The sequence below is a fragment of the Nannobrachium achirus genome (genome assembly GCF_963921795.1).
Source record: "Nannobrachium achirus genome assembly, chromosome: 17".
In the NCBI taxonomy this organism is placed as follows: domain Eukaryota; kingdom Metazoa; phylum Chordata; class Actinopteri; order Myctophiformes; family Myctophidae; genus Nannobrachium; species Nannobrachium achirus.
In genome coordinates this window covers 16,281,060-16,308,955 of record NC_137824.1, presented here as the reverse complement: position 1 = coordinate 16,308,955, position 27,896 = coordinate 16,281,060, and the positions used below count along the sequence as shown (strand labels likewise).

The 27,896-nt window shown below is 44.0% G+C and overlaps 1 protein-coding gene across 1 annotated transcript; it reads right to left on the bottom strand.

The window, feature by feature from the left end:
• Window positions 1–154: 154 nt before the first annotated feature.
• On the bottom strand, window positions 155–23,193 carry eda (ectodysplasin A; the record flags this gene model as incomplete). The annotated part of the gene is made up of 9 exons (XM_080745850.1): window positions 155–415; window positions 2,057–2,187; window positions 4,066–4,117; window positions 4,720–4,754; window positions 5,769–5,945; window positions 6,715–6,753; window positions 9,309–9,408; window positions 22,693–22,996; window positions 23,060–23,193. 9 exons carry the CDS (start codon window positions 23,191–23,193, stop codon window positions 155–157), a joined length of 1,233 nt encoding a protein of 410 aa, XP_080601976.1.
• Between the last annotated feature and the right edge of the window lie 4,703 nt (window positions 23,194–27,896).

Here is a 27,896-nt window from a genome sequence, read left to right as displayed (position 1 = left end):
TCGAGGAGGACACCGTTAGGGGGGTCCCTGCTCTAGACCTCACGTTGAGAACCAGTGCTGTAGTAGTGTGGGCCTTTCTTTCTTTTTTTTTCTCCTTTTCTTTTTTTTTTGGTTTGTTGTTCGTTGTTGTTGCAAAGACTCTGTAGTGTAGTTATCAGTGGTGTCCAGCAGAGGGTGCCTCTCCCAGCCTCACGCTGCCCAGGAAGGTGGTGTGGTTGGTCATGCTGATGAGGGTGTCGTCGTACACCATGCGTATGGAGATGCGCTGGCCGGCGCGCAGCAGGCTCACGCCAGCCGTGTAGCAGGTGTTGAACTTGCGCTGGCCGGTCTCGATGCTGCAGGTGCAGCGCAGGAACGGCGTGGAGTCCACCATCACCTCGTAGCTGGCAATGTCAGTGAAGTTGAGGTAGTATACCTGGGAGTGGAGAGTAGGGAGAGAAGTAGGGGCAGCAGGAGGAAGACATAAAACACAATAAGATCCCGTGAACGGGTAATAGGACAAGTTCATATTGATGGTTTTACCGCTCGCTCTGAAATTTATAGGGAATGTTGGGCCGGTGGAATGCGGCCCACAATGGTTTGAGTTATGAACGTTAAAGACTTTCAGGGCCAAGAGAGGCGGAGGAGGCCGGGAAAACAGAGATTTATTAAGTTATTTATTAATTCATGATTTAAATACCTCATGTTAAACATCGTAACGGTTCAGGGCCAGACATTAAACAACAAAGGGAGAGAGAGAGAAACGCTTTTGTGTGTGACGGGAACGGCTGAACTCAACAGCCACGGATGGCTTGACTGACTGAGGGGCTGTAAAAACGCTGGTTTCTCAACATGAGTTCCTGGGGACCTCCAAGGGGTCCAATTTGTACGCTCTCAAACACGGGTACATTTGGTTCTATTTGTAGGCTGTCAGAGTAAGAAATGCACACATTGGAGTCCCAGAGATAACAAATTGTATAAAATCATATATGTAAACTTTATGAATAAAGTATAGATTAATAAACTAACTATCTATCATCAAACTTGTGCGGGTCCCTGCTGTAATACGGTGGTTCTCAACCTTTTCGGGCCGCGACCCCCAAAATAATCATATTTGAACTGGGGACCCCCCCCCCCTGACGAGCACTAAGAGTTGAGGCATTACATTTTGAAAATAGCAGATCTACATGCTCACAAGGTGTTGTGAACATGTAGATCGGCTATTTTCACAATTTCTTCCTCTAATTATTTGACAGTTTGGCCCATGTTTAATTTGCCATTTTAGAGGTATTAAATTGTCACTTTAGAAATGTGCAGATACACTCTATACACTTAAACTTTATGTTGGTTTGTTTACTGTCGAGTGTGAAAACAATGTTGCACATTAAGCTAATCATCTGGGGACCCCCCAAACTAATTTGACCCACAGGTTGAGAACCACTGCTGTAATTTAGTAGAGTTGGGTCCAGGACCATACTCACTTCTACCTGACTATATCGTCGTTGTCGGGTGGAAACCTTGTATGTCCAAAACCGTTTGTTTTGTATTTATCATTTTTAAAATGATTTAAACTAGTGAAAACAGCCGATCTACATGCACACAACGCCTCGCGCCGCGAGGCGTTGTGTGCTTGTAGATCAGCTGTTTACACTACTTTTGTGCGATGGCCTTGTATGATGAAGCAGTGCTTTACTTTGCGAAAAAATTAACACATTTGAAACTTGGAGATACAAGATTTCTGCCCGACAGTGACGATATATGAAGTATCTATCTATCTATCTGTCCTTGGAGCGATAGGGAACCACTGCTGTAATATAGAAGAGTTAGGTCCAGGACCATACTCACTTCTACCTGACTATATATGAAGTATCTATCTATCTATCTGTCTGTCTGTCCTTTGGAAGGATAAAGGTGGGGAACCACTGCTGTAATATAGAAGAGTTAGGTCCAGCACTGTACTCACTTCTACCTGACTAATATATGAAGTATCTTTCTATCTATCTATCTGTCTTTGGAAGGATGAAGGTGGGGAACCACTGCTGTAAAATAGAAGAGTTAGGTCCAGGACCGTACTCACTTCTACCTGACTATATATGAAGTAGACCCCATCCAGCAGCACCTCCAGCTCTCCGGAGCGGGAGTGCATCTTGAAGACGCGGTGGTGGATGGACACCATCTTCCAGTTCCTCAGCACGCCCTCCGATAGGTCTAGACACGACAAGAAGCGAGAGGCTGCGGTCAATTACAGAAAGAACACTTCAATAGCTCTGCGTTGTAGATAGTAATCATTGCTATAGGGGGCGTCTGCTCAGTTCAATAGGACTCGCCGACTCGGTGAACAGAAAAAAATGTTTTCAAGGTCGAGAGAGAGAAGAGAGAGAAGTAATTCGGTATACCACAAGTAGGCCTGTCATAATTGTTACATAATCGTCTAATCACATTTTGTCCTAATCGTTTCCAAGTTGAACATTTTTCATATATTTTCCGACCTTTTCAAAAATAGTGGAAATGGCAGATCTACAAGCTCACACCGTTGTGAGATTGTAGATCTCGCAGCTTGTAGATCTGTAACTAGCTCACAATTGTGTTGTGAGCTTGTAGATCGGCTATTTCCACTATCAATGTTCTTTTTTAAAGTATAAAGTTGTTCATTTATTTGTATATTTAGGTCATGTGTCACATCTGCCATTGTGCAACTTCAAAGCCACAGAAATGTAATTGGCAACGACAAAAACACAATTAAATCGTTAATCACAATTAGTTTGAGTGACAGTTAATGGCCTTGTAAAATGTCATAATCGTGACAGCCCTAACAAGACGGGAAAGTGAAATTGGAACTGATGACACAAAGAAGTGAGGATAGACAACTGGAACTGGGACACTACACCCAGGGGTCTTCAACAGGGGGTTCAGGACCCCTAGGGGGTCCTAAGAGTTACTACAGTGCGTCCTTCAAATCTTTGTGTGATAGAAACCTTTTTTCTCCTTTTTTATATTAACCACTTGAACCCTAACGTCCATATTCTGAGAACTTTAGCCAATCATAGCAGATCTACAAGCTCACAACGCTTCGCGCTGCGAGGCGCAGTTCTGATAGCAGTGGTTCTGAAAGCAATGGTAATATAGAAACTATAGTGTTTCTCTTTCTTCCTGGAGAGTTAAGCCATTGTTCTTGTATTAATTGCGACTGTAGGTCACAGTTTACTATCAGAACCGTCACAGCTTGTCCATAGACGTCCGTCCGTCCGTACAGGTAATGCCTGACACTGACACATCACTGTGACATCATAGGTGACATCACAGTGACGTCAGATACTCAGAGCAGGGATCTCCATATATGGGCATAAACAGGTGACATCACAGTAATGTCAGATACTCAGAGTAGGGATCTCCATATATGAGCATAAAAGGGATTGTATCCCAGATGATGCCTGTTAGGAGAACCACATTAACAGAATCCATATATGGCCAAGACAGGTGGCGCGACCTCGCCCTCTTTCGTGTATCATCTTCCTTGATGATTGGTTGACGACATTTTATTAAGATTTCTTGTTACTTAGGGGAGGCTAGGCATTGGTAAGGACCAGTTATATGAACATAGGCTGAACATGGGTTAAGTGCTGCTTTAACCCAGTGGTTCTCAACCTGTGGGTCAGGACCCCCAGGTCCCCAGATGATTAACTTAATGTGCAACATTGTTTTCTCACTCAACAGTAAACAAACCAACATAAAGTTTAAGTGTATAGAGGGTATCTGCACTTTTCTAAAGTGACAATTTAAGCCCTTTTTAACACCTCTAAAATGACAAATTAAACATTGGCCAAACTGTCAAATATTAGAGGCAAACATTGTTTCACAATAGAATCGTGTTATACAAAATGTAATGCCTCAACTCTTAGTGCTTGTCAGGGTGGGGGGTTCCCTGTTAAAATATGATTATTTTGGGGTTTGCGGCCTGAAAAGGTTGAGAACCACTGCTTTAACTGTATTTAGGATAAGAGCCTGGTAGTGTAGATATGCTAACAGTAGATGAACATTATAAAAGATATTAAATTCATGAACTTAATGTTAGCTTTCTGTCCTTACCTTCCCTTACTTGGATGGTGGTTTCCTGTCCTTGTAAATGAACCACTGCAGGCTGCAAAAAGAAAGAAGAGATTATAGTTTACAGTTTAGGCAATTAGCAGACGTTTTAATCCAAAGTGACTTACAATAAGCAGTTAATACATCAAATACAATAAGCAAGGTAATATGTCAGTACATCAACAACAATATAGCAATGCATAGGAATATCAAATTAGAAAAAAATAATAATAACATAGTTGGACCTAGATGCACCTAATCAGTAAAAGAAACTTCTAAAAATGCTATCTAGCTTCATGTGTGGTCATGGAGGGAAGGGTAGTGCTACAGTAAGTGCTGTGGGTTTAAGTGGAGTCCACGGCAGAAGCTAGGGAGTGAGTCTGCTGTTCTAAGTGCGACAGGGAGTTCATTCCACAGTTTGGGGGCCAGGAGGGCAAATTGTCTAAGACAGATGAGTGGATTTTTGTCCTGGGGTTTTTTAGCAAGGGTTATGTCATCATCTCTGTGTTGGCTGATCTGAGTGAACGGGTCTGAGAATAATCGTCAGAGAATCAGTGATGAAATAGTGATGACTAATAAATTAATCACAATTCCATTCAATTAGGTACATTCCACAAGGGATACAGTTTGTGTGTGTAAAGACGTGACGCACTGTACCTGGAATTCCTTTGTTTTGCTCTTATCGGCAACCCCTAACGAGAAGAGAAAGAGAGAGAGAGACATCGTCATGTCGTAGCCAACAACAAAAAAAAAGGAAGAGATGACAGTTGAAACAAAACAGCGGGTGACATAGTATAAAGGCCCTGATCACTGCATTCCCACACAATGTTTGACATCTTGCACTGAAATCACTTAATGCGATGACAATGAGTTCATTGGTTCTGGCAGCTTGACCCCTCTTGTAGTGTGGGAAGGGGAAGACTTTTCTTGTGTAAGACGTGTGTGTTGAAACCTCTGACTGGTTTTCTCGAACCGAGTCCAAACCTCCCTCAGCTAGTAGATTATTCACCGAGTACTGTGACTTGTTATGGCGACTGCCTCCAGCGAGCCAGGAGCGTCATCTAGATGATTAATAACTTGGGCGAATGTAGTAGCGTGAATTTCAAAACTAGCGACAATCAAGCCCTGTTTCATACAAAATTGTCATACCTTGGCAAAAATTGGCAAGTTACAAGCTAGCAACAACACGCCACACGCATTGTGAGCTTATAGGTTGCCAACTTTTGCAGATTTTCGTGGTTAGAATGATCTTTAAACAGTTGAACTACGTTATGCACACACCAACACATAAGACAGTGGTTCTCAACCTGTGGGTCGGGACCCCCAGAGGGGTCCCCAAAGTACTTTGGGGGGTCCCCAGACGTTTAGCTAAATGTTAACATTGTTTTCTCACTCAACAGTTAACAGACCAACATACAGTATAAGTGTATCTCACATTTCTAAATTGACACTTTAAAGACTTTAAAGACCTTTTTAGTACCTCTGTACCAAACATTGGTCAAATTGTCAAATATTAGAGACAGAAATTGTGAAAATAGCATATCTATTTTCACAGATGGAACAGATCGAGTCAAACTAAATGTAATGCCAACTGCCAACTCCTACAAGTGCTGCTTGTGCAGGGTGGGAGTATGATTATTTGGGGGGTCGCAGCCTGAAAAGGTTGAGAACCACTGACATAAGTGACACAAAACAAGGCTGTATACCTGCAGGGCCTTGGAGGCCTGGGGGTCCTTGAGGCCCCGGGGGTCCGGGAGGTCCTGCCGGCCCCACAGCGTTGCTCCCTGGGATGCCAGGTATCCCTGGGATGCCCGGGGGCCCCTGGGGCCCTGGGGGCCCCGGCGGGCCTGGGGGGCCCTGCGCACCTGGGGGCCTTTTCCTACCTGGGAAGGTTGAGAAAGAAAATACCAAAATAGTCGGTCAGCACTCAAAATCGTACAAACCTTAAAAACGTTTAAGACACACTGATTTAATCGCCGAGTGCCATGCTATTTTACAGATTTTCCTTACTTCGGAGGGTAGGAGTAAAAGTAATCTGAGTAAATGTAATCTGAATTTCTGGAATTTTCGTGCAATAGTATTTTCTTTCACTCGGAACAGAAAAATGACAATCGCGGTCATCAGTGCTTTTGTAACGGCCGGTAGAGAAGGGCTCGTTTTAAAACATGAACGTGATCTGGATTAGATTACGAGATAAATCCACTTTTGTGAATCTCATAACTCTGGCCTCTATGGAGAGAACCAGACTTCCTGATCACGTGATCCCCCGTTGCATTTTGGGAATTGGAGTGTTTCTCTTCAGCCGCGGCTGCCTCGTACAGTTTAATATAAAACCTTATCGTGGGCACTCGGAGACATCAAAGAGTTTGACGTGGGGGGGGCGCGTCGTGGGCATCCAATGTGTTAATGTGTTTCTATATCCGATCGCAACATCTCGATACAAGGAAAGGCAAGAGGGCCGAGGTTAAGGGCTCTGTTTGGCGCGCTTAGGCTTTCCCGGAGGACCGACACACAAGAAACTGAATGCCATATTGGATGACATCGGTGGTGCGTTGCCGCTGAGCGAGCAGGCAGGCAGGCAGTGGCGGGGAGACCTAATCAATGGCAAACGACGTAGGCGGGGAATTGAGGCCGGCCGGTACTCCACGTTACCTTTTCTCTTGTCTTTCTTTCTCTCCTTTCCCGTCGATTCTGAAAAAAGCAAAACGAAAACAGAGTGATTAAGGTCTGAAATGGTCCCCCCGAACAATTATCATCTCGGATAACGTCTAGTGTATCCAGCCCCGTTGCGTGTAGGTATACTAAACAGGCTACAATAACAGATTCAGATGTGCTCGGCAATGAGCAATTGAGTGGAGGTATGTCAGTCTGTGGTATCTTCTAGTGTAGTAATTTGTAAGTGTGGTTTCACCTCCTCTGTATGAACAAGTGCCTTAAGCATTCACAGGCAGTGGAACTGGAGAAGATCATTAGAGAGATACTTCATGCTGCCAAAATCCTTTTCTTTGAATTAGGCCCAGATGGGGAATGCAGATGAAAGTGTGTGTACACGGCGGTGTGTGTGTGTGCATGTCTGCTCCGAGTGTGTGTTACTTTTACAGCTGCGTGTGTGTGCGTGCGTGCGCGCACATTTTGGTGGGGGCATCTCCGTCAGTGTGCCTTGGAAAAGACAGAATGCACTTGTGTGCATGCATCTGTGCGTGTGTGCAGGACCGGGGCTGTGTGCGCAGCTGAAAGAAGGAATCCTTTTCAAAAAAGCCGTCTCGCTGTTCTTGTGTTTACCATGTCATTACAACTACAAAGGCCATTTAACCTTAAAACCTCACAGTTTGAGACCCCCAAACATATGGCCGGCGTTTCTCCTCTGGGGTAAATGAGTGGATGCATCCGCATGGATTTCTCTTAACGAGCAGCCCTATCTGGAATCTGGTGCCCGTTAGGACTGCCGAGAATGCACGCACGTGTGTGTGTGTGTGTACACTTGCACACGGCACGCACACACCCAGTACATGCACGAACACACACCCAGTACTTACACATTCATTCACTCTCACACATGTGTGTATGTCTCACTCACACACACACTCACGCGCTCACACACCACACACGCACGCACGCACACGCGCACGCACGCAGATCTAAGGCTGAGATTACAAAAGCCTTTGTCTGTATGCTGTGAGCAAGAGAGGAGAGACCTGGTAATGATTAGTGTTTAGAGGGCTCGGGACTTTACTGATTTATGTAGAAAGTCTCAAAGGTGAGTTTTTTCTTCTAATTTAAACACAATCACTAAACTTCCCCCCAAGTATTCAGTGTCACGCCACAGACGCTGGAATGCCTTGTGATCATGCTGCACTTGTTGCACTCAGACATGGGACTTCAAAAGGCTTGCTGTTTTATTTGCATAGCTCACATTCTAAACAAAAGCTACAAGAAAGTTTTTGAGCATATTGGCCATATGGTTTTCTGTTTTTGGGGCTATTGATTGTGATAAATCAAATCAATGAAAATTAATGAAAGCCATCAAAGCCTCTCTCTCTCTCTGCCTCCGATGATAGCCCCGCGTTTTCTTTTCTTTCTTTTTTTTTTTTAAATGGCCACCTGGTTCCCCCCCACCCGAAACGACCGCACAAATTCACGTCTTTATCTTCCCCGACGGTCGCGGGCGGGCCTGAGTGACAACGCCGCCGGTTCCAAGTTCCGAGTCTATACGGCGGGCTAGCTCCGATTCAAAAGATATTTCAGGGAATTGATATTATTTTGAGAGTGGGAAATCAACACAGGCTTTTCGCTGTCTGTTTCAAATTGGTGAAAAGTCTCCCAAACCCTGTTTGCCTTGTTTGCTATCCAAGTAATAATCAATCCCATTCCATTAAATCCTTTGCTCTATAAACCGAGCAGCATTATGCGGTGGAGCTGCTTTGTTAAGTAAGCACTGAGCAGTAAAAAGTCAATTCCACAAAAAAGTGAGAAACCATTAACAAACTGTTTGCACAAAAAATTTAAGAGCCTTAAATCCACCATAAGACAGATTTTTGGAGTCGAGCGAATCGACCCCAAACAAAACAATGGTAAGAGGAGTCACGGATCAAGTGTTATTGCTGGATGAATCCGTCGTTAATTGGCTCTGAATAAACATAAATTACAGTACATGTGTGTGTCCACATGTTGTGTGTCCAGCAGGGAGGTTTTCTATCCTCCAGAAATGTATGGTTTGATGTATTTAACCACTAAACCCACTACTTTAGTTGACTTGGGTCCCCCAGGGCTCTGTATTAGGCCCCCGCCTGTCTTCAACTCTAAACCAAATAAACCGAATGTCTTTGACGAAAATATCAGATCTACAACCTCGCAAGGCGTCGCGTTGTGACTCCTCTGTGAGCTTGTAGACCAGCTTTTTTTTTTTTCGCCAGATGTTTGCCCTTTGCCCCCCGGAATAGGGACGCTAGGGTTCTTAAAAATATAAGCGACACATACATATTATGTGTATTGACGTCAATGCAAGGTTCTGTGGTATTGAAGCTCCGTATTGACTGATTGGACACAGAAAAGAGCGACACACACATTGGGATAGTCTGTCTCTCCTGCTCGAGTTCTGTCATTTGAGCTTGACAGAAGTGGACTGGAGGTTTACTGTGGGGACATGAGGGGCCAAGGTAACCACGGTCTCACAACCAAAAAGAAGAAAGAACAGTGATGAAAAAGCGGTTGAACCAAAAAAGGGAGAAAAAAGAAAAAGTCCATACCAGAGTCTGATTGTTTGCCTGGACTCCGTTTTGATCGCTGAGTTATTCCTCGGCTGTCTTCTGTGGCGTGGAAGTCACTGTGCCGGTGTAGTAACTTCTCCTGCTGAAAGAAGACAACAAAACAATAAACACGAGTGAGGATGGAAACGTGTTATGTATCGTCGTTGTCGAGCGGAAAGCTCGTATCTCCCAAGTTTCAAATTTGTAGGTTATTTCGTAAAGTAAAGCCCTGCTTCATCATACAAGGCGGTCGCACAAAAGTAGTGAAAACAGCGAGGCGTTGTGTGCTTGTAGGTCGGCTGTTTTCACTAGTTTAAATATTTTTTTTAAATGATAAATGCAAAACGAAGGGTTTTGTACATGATACGACGATATATATTCAGAGAGAGAGAGCGCATGGGGCCTCTTTTTTTTTGCAGAGACGCAATTCCTAAATGTGAATAGTATTCTGGAAGGAAAGCTTAAGCGGATTAATGATCGCGCGTAACAAAAAGGGCATAACGTGATAGGACATTTTGAGGAGTGAAGAGATCCACGTTACAAGTGTTCCCTCTATTCTTACGGGTATAATGTTTACACAGAGACAACTTGGGCCTTTTGAAAAGAGCTTCCGAGACAGTGCCAACCAAAACGTACTCATTCGGGGCCAAGCCATTGTCTGTCCCCCAGCGGTGTTGTAACCCATCCATGTAACCCAAGTCACTTTTGTCTGCGTCGTCTCCTCCGCCGCTTCGCTTTTTGCGAGACAGTCACCTGGGCACGACTGCTCTAAAATTCACCTTTTTGTTACAAAAGGAGGACATGAATTGTGGTTAATCTGAGAGTAATACCCCCATTCATGTGGCACCTGGTTCCAAGGTCCTATTCAGAAGTGGCATGAATAAGCTAATAAATGGAAAGGTGAAGAAAGGAGCTATGGGGTCTGAGCTCATCTCGAAAAAAACAGGAAGGGCTATGCTGTAGCGGGACGGGGGGGCGGGGGCGGGGGGGGGGGGGGGGGTGTTCCCATGGGGGAGTGAGTGGCAGGACAAACCGCATGCCTGTGTTCTTATGTGACTGCCTCTCTCTGGTCGACTTACATTCACATGAACTCCGCGCGACGCTCATGACCCCGCGGTAACCGCTCCCGGCCCGCCGACACTTATGCAAACGCGACCGACCGAACTACGACAGTTAAACGGTTTTCGCCGCAAGAAAACTCGTACGTTTCCCCCTAAAAAAAAAAAAAGCGGCGGCGAGGTCCTATTGTTCAAAGTCACATGCTGTTAGAGAGCTCCAGCGTGTGATCACATCTTTTGGGAGAGCTCCCAGAAACGAGACTTTTAAAAAAAGACAAAAGAAGCGGCTCTAGCGCTGGTTATACAGTACACAACAAGACCACCCAGCCGCGGCCCTTTTCGTCGAGTCCTCGCAATCTTTTAGGAGGATCACTAACTCGCCGGTCGCACTTTGGAGTGTCAGGGAGAGTGATGGCAAGGAGTGTAGACACAAAGGCCTGTCAATGGCATGAGGACAAATAGGCCCATAACTGTTATTGTACCGGACATCTGCTCGGAGTTTGTGTATAACTGACATCCTCCGGAGCATTGACACGCGCAGGCACCCAAAGCCCTGAATCGAATAATGATGAATAATGATGTATCATTTAAGCCTCAAAGACCGGGAAACGCAACGCGCTCAAGTCGCGTTAGATTTTAACCACTTTAACCATCATTTTCATGCTTTAACTATTGAAAAATAGCAGATATACAAGCTCACAGCCGCGCTGCGAGCTTGTAGATCTGCTATTTTTGAAAAAATCGTGAAAACGTAGTGCTAAAGTCTTGAAATATCTTTGACCCCGATCTTTGACCCGACTTCTAAATCTTTCCTCTAAAATCAGTGGTTCTCAAATGTTTTCATGTCAAGGACCCCCAAAATTACATTTATTTGGGCGCGGACCCCCCCATCTCAAAATATGTTGTTCCAGGGAACACCCCTAGAAGCAGAGATTTGAGTTTTTGCAGCGCTGTGAGCTTGTATATCTGCTATTTTTCAATAGTTAAAGCACAAAATAATTCTAGGCCTAAACGGCTTAATCCTATTGCTTGGGGATGAATCACAGAGGAGCGAGGCTAGGCTAGCCTACGGCAGGCTCACTGACGGACACTTTCACCTCTTTATTTCCCAAATTGGACGCGAACCCAATTCGATCCTGCCGAGAGTGACGGCGAGGCCCCCTCTCTCTCGTCTCTCTCTCTCTCTCCATCTGCTACAGTCACATAAACATAGTCGTGTTAACCCCAACGCCGGCAACAACAAAGAACAGATCGTAGTCTACCAGCATAACGGGGTGACCCCTCGCTGGTCTCTTTGTGTGGTTTTACGCTGCTACAGCCACTGAAAAAGAAAGACCCCATAGGAAAGACAGACAGGAAAAGTTATGTTTCGGGTCTTGTCTATACCTCAACTCAGATGTGGAACCCCCCCAGGAGAGGGATGAGCTGTATCATGTCGAACACCCCCCCGTCACCCCCCCCCAACGTACACACACACACACACACACACACACACACACACACACACACACACACACACACACACACACACACACACACACACACACACACCGAGCCTCCTCACCCCCACCAGGGCTGTGTCAGGCAAGCTGAAAGTAGTTAAAGTCCACATCCCTGACCAGCCGCCAACCATGTCTGACCTTATAAGCACGGGAATTCCATCCTGATGCTGAGCTATGTGTTGGAACGCTTTATCGGCACACACATGCGTCCAGATGTTCGGCGCGAGTGCGAGCGAGCGAGCGACGTTTCGCCGTTCATTTGGTGCGCAGGTGTCTGTCTCCACATCTTCAGTCCAGCTGTTGGGCATATAGGGGTTTTTTTTTACCCCTCAAAGGGTTCTGGGTGTATGTTCGAGCATATGGCATCACACTTTCGTCTGTTCTGACAGCCAAACACGATTCCAACGCCGGGCCAATTTTCGGGGCCCCGTAGATTAAGCTTATTTTTAAAAGCGAACATTTGTAACTCAAATATTTGCTTCTGGGTGGTCCCTGGAGCAACATATTTTGAGATGAGGATCCGCGGCCAAATACATGTCATTTTGGGGGTCCCTGACACGAAAAGGTTTAAGAACCACTGATATAGAAGAAGGATTTAGAAGACACTTATAGAATCGGATCAAAAGTATTCAAAGACTTGCACAAAATAATGTTCACGATTTTTCAAAAATAGCAGATCTACAAGCTCGCAGCGTGGCACTCGGTGCCGCGCTGCGAGCTTGTATATCTGCTATTTTTCAATAGTTATAAAGCATTAAACAATTCTAGGCCTAGATGGGTTATAAGCACGGGAATTCCATCCTGATGCTGAGCTATGTGTTGGAACGCTTTATCGGCACACACATGCGTCCAGATGTTCGGCGCGAGTGCGAGGCGAGCGAGCGACGTTTCGCCGTTCATTTGGTGCGCAGGTGTCTGTCTCCACATCTTCAGTCCAGCTGTTGGGCATATAGGGGTTTTTTTTTACCCCTCAAAGGGTTCTGGGTGTATGTTCGAGCATATGGCATCACACTTTCGTCTGTTCTGACAGCCAAACACGATTCCAACGCCGGGCCAATTTTCGGGGCCCCGTAGATTAAGCTCCCCATCAAAAAAAAGAAGGAAAAAAAAAAACACAAAACAAACAAACAATCTGCTAGGCTACTTACTACCAAGCTAGTACTGTTGTTTGGTGCCTTAATAAACATTACATGGAAGCTATAAACAGACGAGGGGGGAAAAAAAGTCAAAGTTCACAGGATTTTTTCCCCCCCTCCGCCCTTATTATATGACTGCCTTTGGGACTGGTGTGGTATTGTTTGCTTCATTTCATGCCATTATAGTATTTACAGCTCCTATACCCCTTCAAAGGCACGCGGAGTTACAGTAAATCAGGACGACAATGTGTTGGTATGTATGCCAAGTGCCAACTATTGAGTAAACCTTTCATTGTTCAGCACGGGAGGGGAGAAAAAAAAAACCTATTAATTAGAGAGCCTTTAAATCTTCAAAGTGTGGTGGGGGGTGCAGCGTGCGCGCCGAGGACATGCTACCCTGTTGCTCCGAGGATATGACTAAATTTCAACGTACTCCAGGGATGTGCAATTTTTGCGCTCGCACGGTTCGTCCCTCCAAAAAAAACGGAGGGGAAAATGATCACTTATCGGCTTAAAAAAAAAAAAAGATTTTAAAATATCGCCAGGGCCGGGGCGTGCGACTTTGTCTTTGACCCGCTTTTCGCACATCTCGGTCCCGCCAAAGATGATTCAGTCTCTGTGGTGCCTTTAACTCATCTGCCTTTGGCTCCGATCACACCTTTCGAAACGAACATCGATCATCAATTCGATAGAAACGATAGAAGCGCTTTCCAAATCCATGTGTGGCTGTGTGTTGTGTTCATACGATACTGTTGTTATATCTGATCATGCCCTGGTCACAATTAACTCAGATGTTGATGGGGTTGACAGCGCACCCCTGGCGCCCCCCAGCGCATGTATGCTGCTGAGGACGTTATGTCCCATCAAACTTGACTCTTTTTAATAGCTGTTAACTAGACTCCAGATGTTCCAGCATCTGTTCTTTGTGAGACTTTGAAGGCAAACATCAGACGGAGAGATTATTTCATATACTGGTTATGAGAAAACGCTTAAGCTTAAGCCGCCTAGGCCGGGTGCGCGTTATTTTATGCTTTAACTGTTGAAACATAGCAGATATACAAGCTTCCAAAAATGGCAGATCTACAAGCTTGCACCGCGGCACTCGGTGCCGCGCTGCAAGCTTGTAGATCTGCCATTTTTGAAAGTTTGTGCAAGTCTTTGAATATTGTGACCCGATTCTATAAGTGTCTTCTGAATCCTTTTCAGTTTTTTGAAAAATCTGTCAGTGGTGCTTAAACTTTTTCATTTCAAGGACCCCCAAAATGATATGTATTTGACCACGGATCCCAATCTCAAAATATTTAGTTCCAGGGACCCCCCGGAAGCAACATTTGAGTTACAAAATGTTCACTTTAAAAATACATATATTCGAAGATTTGCACACATTTCCATGACTTTTCAAAAATGATCGGTGCCGCGCTGTGAGCTTATATATCTGCTATTTTTCAATAGCTAAAGTATCAAATAATCCCAGGCCTAAACGGCTTAAGTAATCGACAGTGTCTGAACCAAAGGCAGCTAATCATTCTTCTAAAACAACTTTTTTTTATTAACTTTTATTTACCCTGCGTTAAGATGACGGAGAAAGACACTTTCTCTGTAGGTTTTTTTTTTTTTCCAGCGGGGAGGGGTCTCGCGTTCACACCTGGAACCTGACCAGTACGACCGCAGTCTCTCGGTGCTGGGAATCACACACACACACACACACACAGCTCTCCATTGGACAGCTGGGCTTTATTGCCAGTGCTCAAGGGCACATTGACTGCGGCTGTATGAAGGGGAAAGTGTTGTTTGTTCTCTTCCACATCCCACATTTTCCCCCAGAGGGCCTGTAGACTTAAAACCCATGACCTACTCATTCACAGACTTATTTCTAAGGCATTCTTCTCTGCATACGTAAAAAAAATGGGCATCTCCTGCTTATTAAGGGTTATCCTCCGCTTAAAGACATTCTTAGTTGACTAATGGTACATGCTATTAGTCATAGGGGATTTGTCCGCAAACTGAATTGATTATTGAATCAATAAATCAAACGATGTTTGCTGCATGCAATCATGCAGAAGGCAGACATTTCATGGTGGCGAGGTTGCGAACTGAACATTTTAATGTTGATTTGAATGATTTCACAATGTCTACTGGCTATATCAAGTTATTGACTGGCAGAATTAAAGGGTCAGGCCTAGATGTGTAGAGATTACAGGAGACGTGACTTGAGGCCAAACCGATTGATCAGCGATTGACTGATCGAGGGGACAGCCCCAATATTTACGCATGCTGCATCCATCTTCACACATGCGATGTCTCTCAAAGCAGAGCACTCTGGCTACTGTAACATAAAGGTCCGGTTCGACTACAAAATTACGTCACTCGCGAGTCGCGACTTCTGAAAAGCATTAGACCGAATCAGAGTTCGGAAATTTGCACGTCGGACTCGGAAAGTCCAACTCACCGAACATTTCGATCAAAGTATGGACAGGCCTTAAGACTTCATCTATGTGGTGGGTAAGGTCCTGCTAGCTAGCGGTTGTATCAGATGGCACACTTGGCTAAACCCCGCAGATTTGAACACACTCAGCCATAACAATGGGGCTGGGCCCATAGCAAATTAATTTAACAGGCAATCCAATGGAAACTATTTAATTGTACATCTGTGCAGGCCACACAGATCTATCTGCTGTAGACTGAGAACTGAAGTCCAGCAATAGGTTTCTGTTGTTGTAGAAATTTCAATTGACCATTCACTACGATTTATTACGATTCTGTGCGAGTTAACCTTGTTAAATTTGGGAGACTAAACACTTTCAAAGTAGGGCATGACAACCGCTTTTCAGATATTTTGTCTGAGTTTCTACCAGTTTCTAGTCCTGTTGACAAGCATATTATGGAAGAACTGTGATTAGGTTGCCAACATCTTTAAATCATTAGTCTCATCATAACAGATACAATGGATCAAAGACGGGGGATGTGTCATCGGCTTGATATTTTCACATTGTGTTAAGATGTGCGTGGATCAATATCCTACTAAAAGGGTTCCATCTTTTCCAAGGCCGGGCTTGACGATCTAATTAGACTAATCCTCCGCATTATTCCATTTGTAACTTTACAAATCACTCGAAGGCGTGGTGTCGCGGAGAGTATCCCTGCCTGAAGATCAAAGCCTATAGCGTCTCCCTTTGGCCAAGGGGCGGGGGGGAATCCCCTTTGTTTGGATTCCCTGTAGGCAGGAAACCCGGGTTCAACTCCAGGTGGTCACACTGGGGACTCATCCGGATCGGGTTTCCCGGTAGGGTTGGGTGGAGGGATGGGACGATAAGCGATATTATCGTTTATCGTGATAAAAGAACACTCGCGATAATCGTATGGTGGAGTTTGAATTTATCGTGAAATCGTCCTCCGTCATGCACTGGGATCAATTCACCTTTTATTTGCAGAGGTGCATATCCGGTACCGTTTAAAACCTCTATTGGTAAAACGTACTTATAATATACGTATTTGATACAGTCTTTTTTTCACTCTCTACCAAATCTCTAAAAATAGCTAATCTACAAGCTCACAATGCATTGCTTGTGAGCTTGCCTATTTTTTGGCAAATGTTCCGCCACAGGATAATGGATGTTGGGGATATTTTGATTGTTGCGATAAAATCGTAAATCGCGATTTCTTTGGTCACAATAATCGTGATATGAAATTTTCATATCGTCCCATCACTAGTTGGATGGAGGTCAAATTGGGGTGACTGTATCAGAGTAGCCCTGCCCGTAGCCCAGGAGCCCAGCCTCTCTATTAGGCCAAAGGGCCCCCTGTGGCCCCCTGGCCTAAGCAGTAGATGTTTGGTTTGAATCCAGGCGGTTACACGTGGGCATACTTTTCAGTTGGTGGTTTGCCTACTGCTTGGCTGGATTTGGAAGACCGAGGACCTTAGTGTGTGACCTACCATACTCTTTCTTATGTAATGTCCATTCTCTGTTACACTAAAAGCAGGTCTGGAAATGGTTCAAGTGCCAGTTTTAGGCTCCAAAACACTTCCACTCTTATCTTGGTTTGCCACAAATCCTGCCTTCTCCTGTTCCCTCTCTGGCAGTTGGAGTGAGTGCTGAAATGCCAGTTAGAGCAGGAAAAACACTTCGCTACCTTTCGCCTGTCTCGTCACACAAATCATGCCTAAACTCTGCATTCTCTGGCAAATGAAGAGGTATTCATTTTGGCAACTATTTTTGTTTTTACTTTTAACTTGACTCGGATCAGACAAAAATATGCCACCTTGAAATTCTACGGATACTTTTATCTCTTCAGAAGTATGAGATTAACATTTGTTAACACGCAAACGGGTATTCGATGCACTGACACTGTTTTACATAAGTATTCGTGTTGCATTTAGTTGAAAATCATATGCAAGTAATCCCTTACGCGGTTCCTGCCATCCTTTCCACAACTTCTGAGCTCTATCTAAGGTAACACTCTTAAAAGCCACCTGTATGCACCAAGGATTAAGAAATAATTTAGAAACGTGTAGTATGGAGACAAATATAGACCCTGAGCTGGGAGTTGTATCAGCCATTAATTGCTTGAGATCAGGTTTATCTAGTCCTTCAACTTCAAAGAAGAAAATAAATAATCAACAGGATTTGACATTAATCCATTAAAAAGGATTACATGAAGTAATCATGAACTGCTTTGCATCCTTTCAACAACTATCAGAAACCAACAATGTTCCTAATCCTATTATAGGTACCTTTTCACACTCAGAGTTAAACTAACAGTCAGGATTTAGCCATGTACTCCTGAGACATAATTCTTCAGGTATTGCAGATTCATATTTTTCCATTGTGGAAGCCTACTTTCCCCAATCTCTCCGAAGGCCCCACCTTTTGGCTTCTTCATAAAAACTGTTTTACCCACAAAGCAAGCAGCATGACCTCATTCATGAGCAAATCTAGCACTCTTCTCTCCTCACATCACATCTCAACACTTGAAGCTGTTTAGGAGGCGCGCCACTTACAACCGAGAAAATACCAGGGGAACTACGGGGAAGAGTTTTACTCTAAGTTGTGGAGGGCTGATCCGTGCTGGACTAGGGATGGGACGATATGAAAATGTCACATCACGATTATTGTGACAAAATAAATCGTGATTTACGATATTATCGCGATAATCAAAATCCATTATCCTGGGGCGGGAGTGTATTTTTTTGGCAAAGACATTTGATAGAGAGTGAAAAAAAGACAAGTACGTATATTATAAGTAACTTTTACCAGTTATAGAGGGTTTATGTGGTACCGGATATGCAGCTCGGCAAATAAAAGGTGAATTTATCCCAGTGCATGACGGAGGACGATATCACGACATATTAAATCTCCACGATAGGATTATCGCGAGTGTTTTTTATCGCGATAAACGATAATATCGCTTATCGTCCCATCCCTATGCTGGACCCTGACCAACCCAGTGAAAAGTAACGAAACTCCCCATTTTCTAATCACGGGACGGGGCGAGAGTTGACTTGTACCCACCAACCCAGTCACCCCACACCACCCACCCCAACTCAACCCAGCCTCTGTGTTTTGGCCTGGTCCATGCTTGCTTGCACAGTGTTTGGGCTGTTCTTTCCTCATGGCTCTGGAGCTTGTTGCCATCACAAAACTGGATCGCAGTTCTACCCCTGTTCTATGCCCTGCCAGCTATGGTGTAAAGTAACTAAGTACAATTTTGAGTTATTTGTACTTTACTTGAGTATTTCCAATTTCCAATACTTTTACTTCTACTCCACTACATCTCAGAGGCAAATATTGTACTTTTACTCCAATACGATTATTTGAAAACTTTAGTTACTTTGCAGGTATACATTACAATAGTATAAAACATACATTAACTAACATACATTTAGCCCTATTTTATACCTAGGCTATTCGAAAATAGCCGATCTACAAGCTCACAACGTGTCACGAAGCGAGCTTGTAGATCTGCTATTCTCAAACATTTTGTACTTTTACTTTTGGTACTTTGAGTACATTTTGATGCCAATACTTTTCTACTTTTACTCGAGTGCATTTTGAATTCCGGACTTTTACTTGTAACAGAGTATTTCTACATTGCAGATACTTCTACTTTTATGTGAGTACTTTTTCCACCACTGCCTCCCAGAGCATAAAGGCCAGTCCATACATTCTCCGAAACCGAACTTTTTGTCGGAAAGGTCCGGTTCAACTACAAAATGACGTCACTCGGAAACCTCTGAAAAGCATTCCCCCGAATTAAGAGTTTGGGGTAGCCGCACTTCGGAAAGTCGGAACACTCCGACGAAAAGTTCGGTTTCAGAGAGAGTACGGACTGGCCTTTAGGGACAGGGAGACAGCTGTTGTCCTTATATCAGAGTCAATACAGGATGAAAAGAAGTTTATGAAAGCTTTTTCTTTCCCATCTGTTTGTTCTTAAGATTTGTCTTAGGACTTGTAATGTTTGTTCGAGATCACACTGATCAACCAGTTATACATCGTAAGTTGGTAACCTCCCTCAATGTATTTAGTGTGTGTGGTATGTGCGGCATGTCGTGTGGACGCTGGAGGCTGCTTGTTTGTTTGTTTGTTGCCCTACCTTTTCTTAGTTTTTTCCGTTTGGGATTATTCTTTGTTTTTCTACGCAAAAGACTTTTCGTATTCAATTATGCTTGATTGTATACCTGCATATCACATCGAATCCCATTGATGCTTCTGACGTGCCTTTGATGTTGACTTGTGTGAAAAATCCAATAAACAATGTTTAGGCCCATAAAAAAGAAATCTTCAAAGTAAATGTCTCAAAAGCTAACAAGTGCGGCCTCTACGTCCAAATGCCACATGCTCCTGTTTCTCCAACTATGTAAACTGTGGGATGTGTAATCAGAGTTGTTTAATGCAGACATCTGGGTAGGACAGCATCACAGCGCTGTTAAATATTTACAGCTGGGCCACAGTCTTTCACCTCATGAAGCATCTCCATCTGGGCCGAATACCAAACCCATCTCGATCGGGTTCAACCGGGAAAACCACCACTATCTAAAATAAGCTTAGCAAAGGACATCGCGGGGCCTAAATGAAAAGGCCTAAATGAATAGGCCCCTATCGGGCTGCCTTGTTGCCTCCCTGTGACAGGAAAATGATGCGGAACCAAAGAAGGTCCAAACTGGGATCTCTGGGATTTGATCGTCAGCATCTTTGGTCACTTGTGAGTTGTCTAAAGATAACTTGACTGTAGCCTAAATAATGTTAGGTCGCTTGCCATTCAATAGCAAGGACCATCAGCACTAACATTATGAATTCAGTTACCGTCCCGAATAGATGATACTTTTAATGTTTACATACCAGCTCAAAGGAGCAGGTAATGCAACTTTTTACCAATGTTTTGTGAATTAATTAAATTAGTTGGGGGGGTTAACAGTTACCTGAGGCGCAGACGAGCACAGAATGAACATTTGATCAGCCCCACAGTGTGCCAGAAAGGAAAACACATGTTAGATGAATCTGGCCGCGGCCCAAGTAATGTTACCAACGAACTGCCCATCCAGCCAGCGAGCCCTGATGCATTTACATCAGCCCCGGGGCGCTGCACCTGCTGGTAATTAAGTACATCTCCCCCCTCCCTCCCTCCTCCACCTCCTCCTCCACCTGCTCCATCACGTACACCGACTGACCCCTCTCTGCTGCGCGAATAGGATACTGTGTGGGAACCCTAATCCACACTAGGGATGGGACGATAGGAACATCTCATATCATGATTATTGTGACAAGAAATTGCGATTTACGATACTATCGCGATAATCAAAATCCATTATCCTGGGGCGGAACGTTTGCCAAAGGCAAAGACTTTCGAAAGAGTGACAAAAAGACTGTATCAATGTATATTGTAAGTACCTTTTACCAATTATAGAGGGTTTAAGTGGTACCGGATGTGCAGCTCGGCAAATAAAAGGTTGAATTGATCCCAGTGCATGACGGAGGACGATATTACGATAATATACGATTATCGTGAGTGTTTTTTTTATCACGATAAATGATAATATTGCTTATCGTCCCATCCCTGATCTGCGTGTATCACGGTGATCTGTGCGTGTTTGGAAGCAACTAGGGCAAGACTAGACAGTTTTTGTTTCGGAAACAATATTGGTCTTACTTATCAACTAACTTTCCATTAGTAGGCCCAGAGTCCAAAACTATTTCTGTCAGGAATTGGAACTTTTTAAACTCTTCAACTTCACTCTTCAAAGAGTTGACTCCTGGCTGGTACTGTCCTATAGTGTCCACACAGTGTCCTACCCCACTGGTGGTCAACATCAGGCCAGGGGACCACCAGGGGGTCGAACTGGACCAATTACAGGTCTGTAACTCTTGAGAGAGTGTACAAATCCATTTCCATCAGAGTTATCTTAATACTGCAGGTTTTGGTGTGTGAATTACAGTGTAAATTGGGGTCCCAGATGTTTTAAATGGCTTAAATAGGTTGTTGCCTAATGCATATCACAACTGAGAATCATTGAAATGTAAAAGTTTGAGAATCACTTGTGCTCCACCACCGTCTATCAGAGGGAGGCAGAAGAGGGGAGCTTTGGCCAGGTGACAGCAAGCAGCACATGCTGCCTATATTGCATTGCCAGTGCCTCCTCTGCCTTGTTGTAATAAGTCTGTGAATCACACGCAACGCGGAGAGAGAGAACCGGAGAGCATTACTTATTCACAAAATATGTTTGAGGCAATCTTGAGACATGGAAACCGATCTCGCTTGCAAGCAGCGGCAGCACCTGAAGAACTGAAGGGAATGGAATCATGATTATTTGGACAAGCTACTGTATAAGAAAGAACACGAGTCTGTGCCCAGAAAAACATGCCATAACACAGCACTACTACACAACCTGACACCCTGCGCTGCATACATGGAACAGGAGAAGTGCAGAGCTAGAAGGTGAATCAACACCAAACATGTCTCAAAGAAAAGTCTGCCGTTGGACAAAATGAATCGGAATGGAAACAATGCATGTGTGAAAGAAGAAATGTCTACTAGTGGTAGGTATAGTAGGGTGACCAGATCCAGTACCGTTGAGGGACAGAAGAAGTACTGCTTGTGTGGGACAATGTGGGACGGGCTTGTGTGTGGTGTGTGTGTGTGTGTGTGTGTGTGTGTGTGTGTGTGTGTGTGTGTGTGTGTGTGTGTGTGTGTGTGTGTGTGTGTGTGTGTGTGTGTGTGTGTGTGTGTGTGTGTGTGTGCGTGCGTGCGCGTGTGTGTGTGTGTGTTGGGGGGGGGGGGGGGGGGTGCTATTAAGTATTCTATTAAATGCCTTGATGTCATATTCGACCATAGGCCTAATACCGCCTTTAATTGTGTAATTAACCTGCTGTAGCCTATAGGGATATCTCTCATGTTATTTTAACAGGCTTAATAAAAACATAGCCTATCTTGAGAGAGATTTACAAGGGAAAACCAACTTCATTTTTGAACCATTGCTTTTAAAACAAGCTTTAAATAACTAATAAATAATGTGTGTTAACAGAACACCTGTGCATTGATTTATCACTGGAGCCTGCCTGCCTGACAGGTCATGGAAACGTGGGACTGTCCCACGCAAAGGGGGACATCTGGTCACCCTAACTGACTGCGGGGCTTCGTTCTTTAAAAGAAACATCTCGTTGTGGGATGATGATGATGATGGGAAGATGCATACCTCTCCGTGCCCCTCTCCTCCACCTCCTCCACCGCTGCTGCTGCTGCTGCTGCTGCCACTGGCCGTTGACTCCGCTCGGCCGTTACTACCGGCGGCGGCGGTTAACTCCGGCGCCTCGGCCGGTGCAACCACCAGCTCCGCTGCTCCTAACATCGCCCTAGATGATGATGATGATGAGTCCCTTTTCTGGTGGAATATTTCCCTTTTCACCTCGGACCGCAGATCCAAGTAGCAGACGAGCGTGACGGCGTGCAACGAGAGCGACAGCACGAATAATCCCAAGAAGATGAAGCTAGTGGTGCTGCTGCTGGTGCTGGTTGAATTGAGGGGTCCCTGGTGGTGGTCCCTGCTGGTCTTCATCATGCACGTATTGTTGCTGCTGTTGCATGTGCACGGAGGAGGAGGAGGGGGTCCGTGGGGTCCGTGTCCTCCTGATCTGGGCATCATCATCACTTGGTCCGGGAAATCCTCCCTGGGAGAACTATCGCATGCCATTATCATCGGGGTGGTTGGGGATCCAAATAAAGTAACAAGTACTTTTTTTATTTGTTTAATATTATCTCGGCATTATAATCGGGTTGGTTATTCGTTGCAGCCTTCTTCTTATCCGCGCGGGTCTTCATGAAAAGCTTATAATAAGATCCATAGACGGAGCCTACATAGGAGCTGATCATAGGTGCAGCCTTCCCAGTGCAGTGCAGTGCAGTTCAATCTGTCAGGTCGGTCGGTCGGTCGCTGGTGGTGCTCAAACTTCTCTACTCCGTTGTATCTGTAGTAACAATGGTCGGGGGCCCGCCTACGAACACTGTGATTGGTTCAATTACACGAACCCCAGACAATCCAGTTTCCCAAGCAGTGGGGCCGGCACGGGACCCGTTTGTGGGTCGCAGACAGATTTATATGGGTCAATTTTTTTTCTTCTATATTTAGTTTTTTAATAGTTATTATTCTTTTTTTTTTCTTTTTTTTTTCAAAAAAATAATTCCCAAAAAAGTAATTTTTTTCATGAATTAAAAACAAAATTCAATGATAATTTTTTTCCTGTAATTTCACGAAGAAATTCCATGAATTTAATAAAACACAAATGTTTAAGAAGTTGTGAAAATAGCCGAACTACAAGCTCACAACGTGACGCGACGCGTTGTGAGCTTGCAGATCTGCTGTTTTCACTAGTTTGTGTCCCTGGGTTCTCTCTTTTGGGTCTCAAAAAAAGTTTGGGAACCACTCACCAGGGCATAGGTTTCTCCATAGATAGATAAATGTCTATGGGGTTGGCTCTATTTTAGTCAGTGTTTTAGTGACACCTACTGGACAAACCCAGTACTTGCAAAAAGCTAAGGGAGACACCATGGAAAGAGATTCATTTTTGTTCAAGGAGTGTTCTTGGATATCTCTCCATGTTATTCTTGCTTCTTAATTTCTGTATCAGTTATTACATGTATTGTCTCAATCACTGACATTCTTTTGGCCTGCTTGTATACGCATATTCTTTTCATTGTGTAATAATAATAATAATAGCTTTCTCTAATTTGGCTCGTTGCTGTTTGTGTCTTAAAGCTGTTTTGTATTATTTTGTGTTGAAGTTCTTCATTGGGAATAAACCCTTGAGATGAACCATCTCGTTTTCAAGGGCATCCGCAAATTACAGATAATTACATATCTGTAGAAAACAGAGCAAACAAAACAAAGCGCTACAGCACAAAACGCCAAGGACCCCTGAAATTGATATGTATCAGGCCCTGATTAGAGGACATTTTGTGCCAAAGGACCCTCTGTGAGAGAAGATGTTTGTTGTTATATATCAGAGTTACCTAAGTAAACTCTAAACTGGGAGCAGTACATTTGGTGTGCAGACTCTTTTTATTTATTTATTGTATACTATTTTTGTCCAGCACCCAGCCTATACATGGCCTTGGATGTGCGTGACCTTTCTGGCTGTTTGTCAGCCTCTATTTTCATATATCAGAGTTAACACAGTTAACTACAATTCTACAACTGTGTCTACTGTCTATAGGCCAGGGGTTTTCAAAGTGGGTGACGGGGCAGTGGGGGCACCCTGGGGTGCTGTGACGGCAATCCAGGGCGAGGTAATTTGATAATATTTGGAATTTATTTGGACACTTACAAAAATATTCAGTTCTAAACAAAATGGCTATTATCTCAACGTTTTCCTTGCAACATAATCACTACAATATGCTATAAATATAAGGTTCTGTGAGTGAACATTATGAATATAATGTAGGGGTGCCTCAGAATATTTATAGGGGTGCCCTGAGACAAAAAGGTTTGGGAACCCCTGTTATAGGCTACTGTAGGTGGAGATGACAGTGGTGAGAGCGTGAAGCCTATGGTGTGAATATCCATTCTTATTCTCTCATCATGGCCGGCTCAACTCGTAGCTGGTTAAATGATCGTGAAATTAAAAACCGTTGGCCTGGGGAACCCCAGGTCCCTAGAGCCCACTTTGAGAACATAATTGTTGATATATATTTGTTTACCTACATGTTTTATTGTGGGCGGGGGTGCCAAGTAGACGATTCCTCATTGTCATATTTGTTTGCCACTTTCTTTTGTTGTGTGGGTGGTTGTGTGGGGGGGAGGAGGTGGGACGCGGGGGAGAGGGCGTGGGTCCTGTTTGTGTGTTCCTTTTTTGGCCCTGCCACCGAGATGAAAAATGAAGTATAAATCTCAATACGGTAAATATTTCACAATATTGTTGTGCAAGGAAAACAAAACCCAGTTCGTTTTCATCATGATATCGCTAAACAACTTGGCCGGGGCTTATTCCAACTTTTCCCCCCATATAGAATGCATAGTGTGCATGCAGCAGCAGACCCCGGCAGTACATACATGAACATAATTATGTCTAATTGCATGTGGACCCTGTCAGGGCTCAACGTTATGATAACAGGAAGAGAAGGGGGGGTGAGGGAGGGGAGGGTAATGATCACTCGGAGCACAGCGCGGCTCTTGTGTACAACAAACATCAAATTCTCTAAACACGCGTCAGTCACCCCCGACTCGAGAAAGCGTTTGACATCTTTTCGGGTACCAAAGGGGGGCCAGCTGAGGACATGGTTTTAACTAGATTGACTGTGACACCGTGTTTTCTCAATTTTGAGGATTCAAAGCTGGACTTTCGTTTTGTTCTCCCTCAGACGCAGACACTTTGATCTCTGAAGCATGGGGGGAAAAGCAGAGGTAGGCTGTTTGTGTGTGTGTGCGTGTGTGCGTGTGTGCGTGTGTGCGTGTGTGTGTGTGTGTGTGCGTGCGTGGATTACTCTGTCCTTGAGCCACGGATGATGAAACCTTGTACACTAAGCAGAGCTGGAACTCTGGGGCTCTTGATGGATTGCCCACTCAGTTTATTTTTCAGACAGCTGCCACAAAACATCTGTCTTTATTTCTCTTGGCCAACTTCTGACATTTTGCGTGCACTTGTCCTGGCCTACAGAGAGGTACTACACTCATCATGTGCTCCTATCACGGACAGACAAGTCATTGAATAATGCGTGTGTGTGCGTGTGTGTTTGTGTGTACAGTATGAACATTTAACTGTTTTTTTTATTCATATCTATTTATTTAAATGGTCAGTTCTTCTGGTTTACCATTTTTGTTGTAGGTGTTTGAGTGAAATGAACATTTGTGTTTATTCTCTTAACCTAATCTCTCGAGACAGCCTCAGAGTCGCTAAGAGAGACAGACCGAGTGGGCGTCCCCCTTACTTTGACGAATGGCTCGCCAGATTGTCTTAGGCCTAAGTCCGATTTGAAAAAAAACCCTTAAAGGCCTTTGTCATATTTGAAAATTACCCACTGTTATTTTTCTGGAAAACGTATTACTCAGCCTCTGTAGCAGCTAGAAACAAAATTCCAAACCTATTTGATAGCTCACACCTTTGGCTTTCGTAGAAAAAATTCTGAACAAATATTTGTGCAAGCATTACTGTACTACATACTGTACACGTACTGTAATACACAGAAATGTGTTCCTGGTCTGAGGGGGTAATACACACAAATGTGTACCCTTAACTACTGACATTTCCACCAAATTCCAAATACAACTATTGCAATTTAGAACATGTATTTGCAGAAAATGAAAACTGGTCCAAATAACAAAACTTTTTTTTTTTTGCAGAGCTCGAACAATGCAAAAGAAACAAGTTCATATTACATTTTGAACACTTGGTGACATAACCCTGATTTCTTTAACTAAGGTGTTCTAGCAGTGTTTTTGTCTTCCAGCCTGTGCCTTTGGACGAGGATATCGTTGCTGTCAGGCAGAAACCTCTTATCTCCATGGTTTAACCTTTTGTGTTTTCTCATAAATGAATGCCCTGCTTGATCATAGTATCACACAAAAGCATCGAAAATAGCAGAACTACAAGCTCAAAACGTGGTGCGATGCATTTTGAGCTTGTTGACCTATACCATTTTTGCTATTTCTGAATTTGAAACCTGAAAAGTAAACAGTTTTGGACACAGGCCTATAAGGTTTCCTTCCAGCCGACAGAGATGATAGGGATGACAGTGGTTTCTATCATTCCTTTAATGAAATAAGATCTGGTCCATGTGATCAGCTTAATCACTTGAACCCTATCGTCCTTATTCTGTGACGAACGCTGGGCGAGAATAGCCTGACATTATGTACAGCAGGGGTGCCCACACTTTTTTGACGTGAGATCTACTTTTAAAATGACTAGCTCAACATGATCTACCCATCCAAAACGTTTTAGTTGAGGGCCTGAGTGGGGCTTTGGAATAGCAGCACTGGCGTTACAGTACATTTTAAACAAACACACTTACTGTAAGGGGGAAATAAATGGGAAATACTGGGGGAAATGTCTCCATCCCATTCTGTATGGAAGTGGTAGATTTTGGGGTTCTTTGTAATGCTACTACTGACTCTTGAACAGTATTGCATTGGAGGTTTGCCTACTTTAGAAGCCATGGAGGGAGCTGACAGGCCCTTCTTGATGTCATATTGCCATATTCTTTTTATATTTTAATCATATATCTTTATAGGCATGTCATGTGGTCTACCTGTACACCCTTGGTGATTTACTGGTAGATCACAATCTACCTTTTGGGCACCCCTGATGTATAGTATACCAGCTCACAATGCGTTGCAGTCAGCTTGTATAGAACAGCTATTTTGGTGTAAAGGCAAATGCTAGCGGCCCTAGTATAGAGCCCTGGTGTACT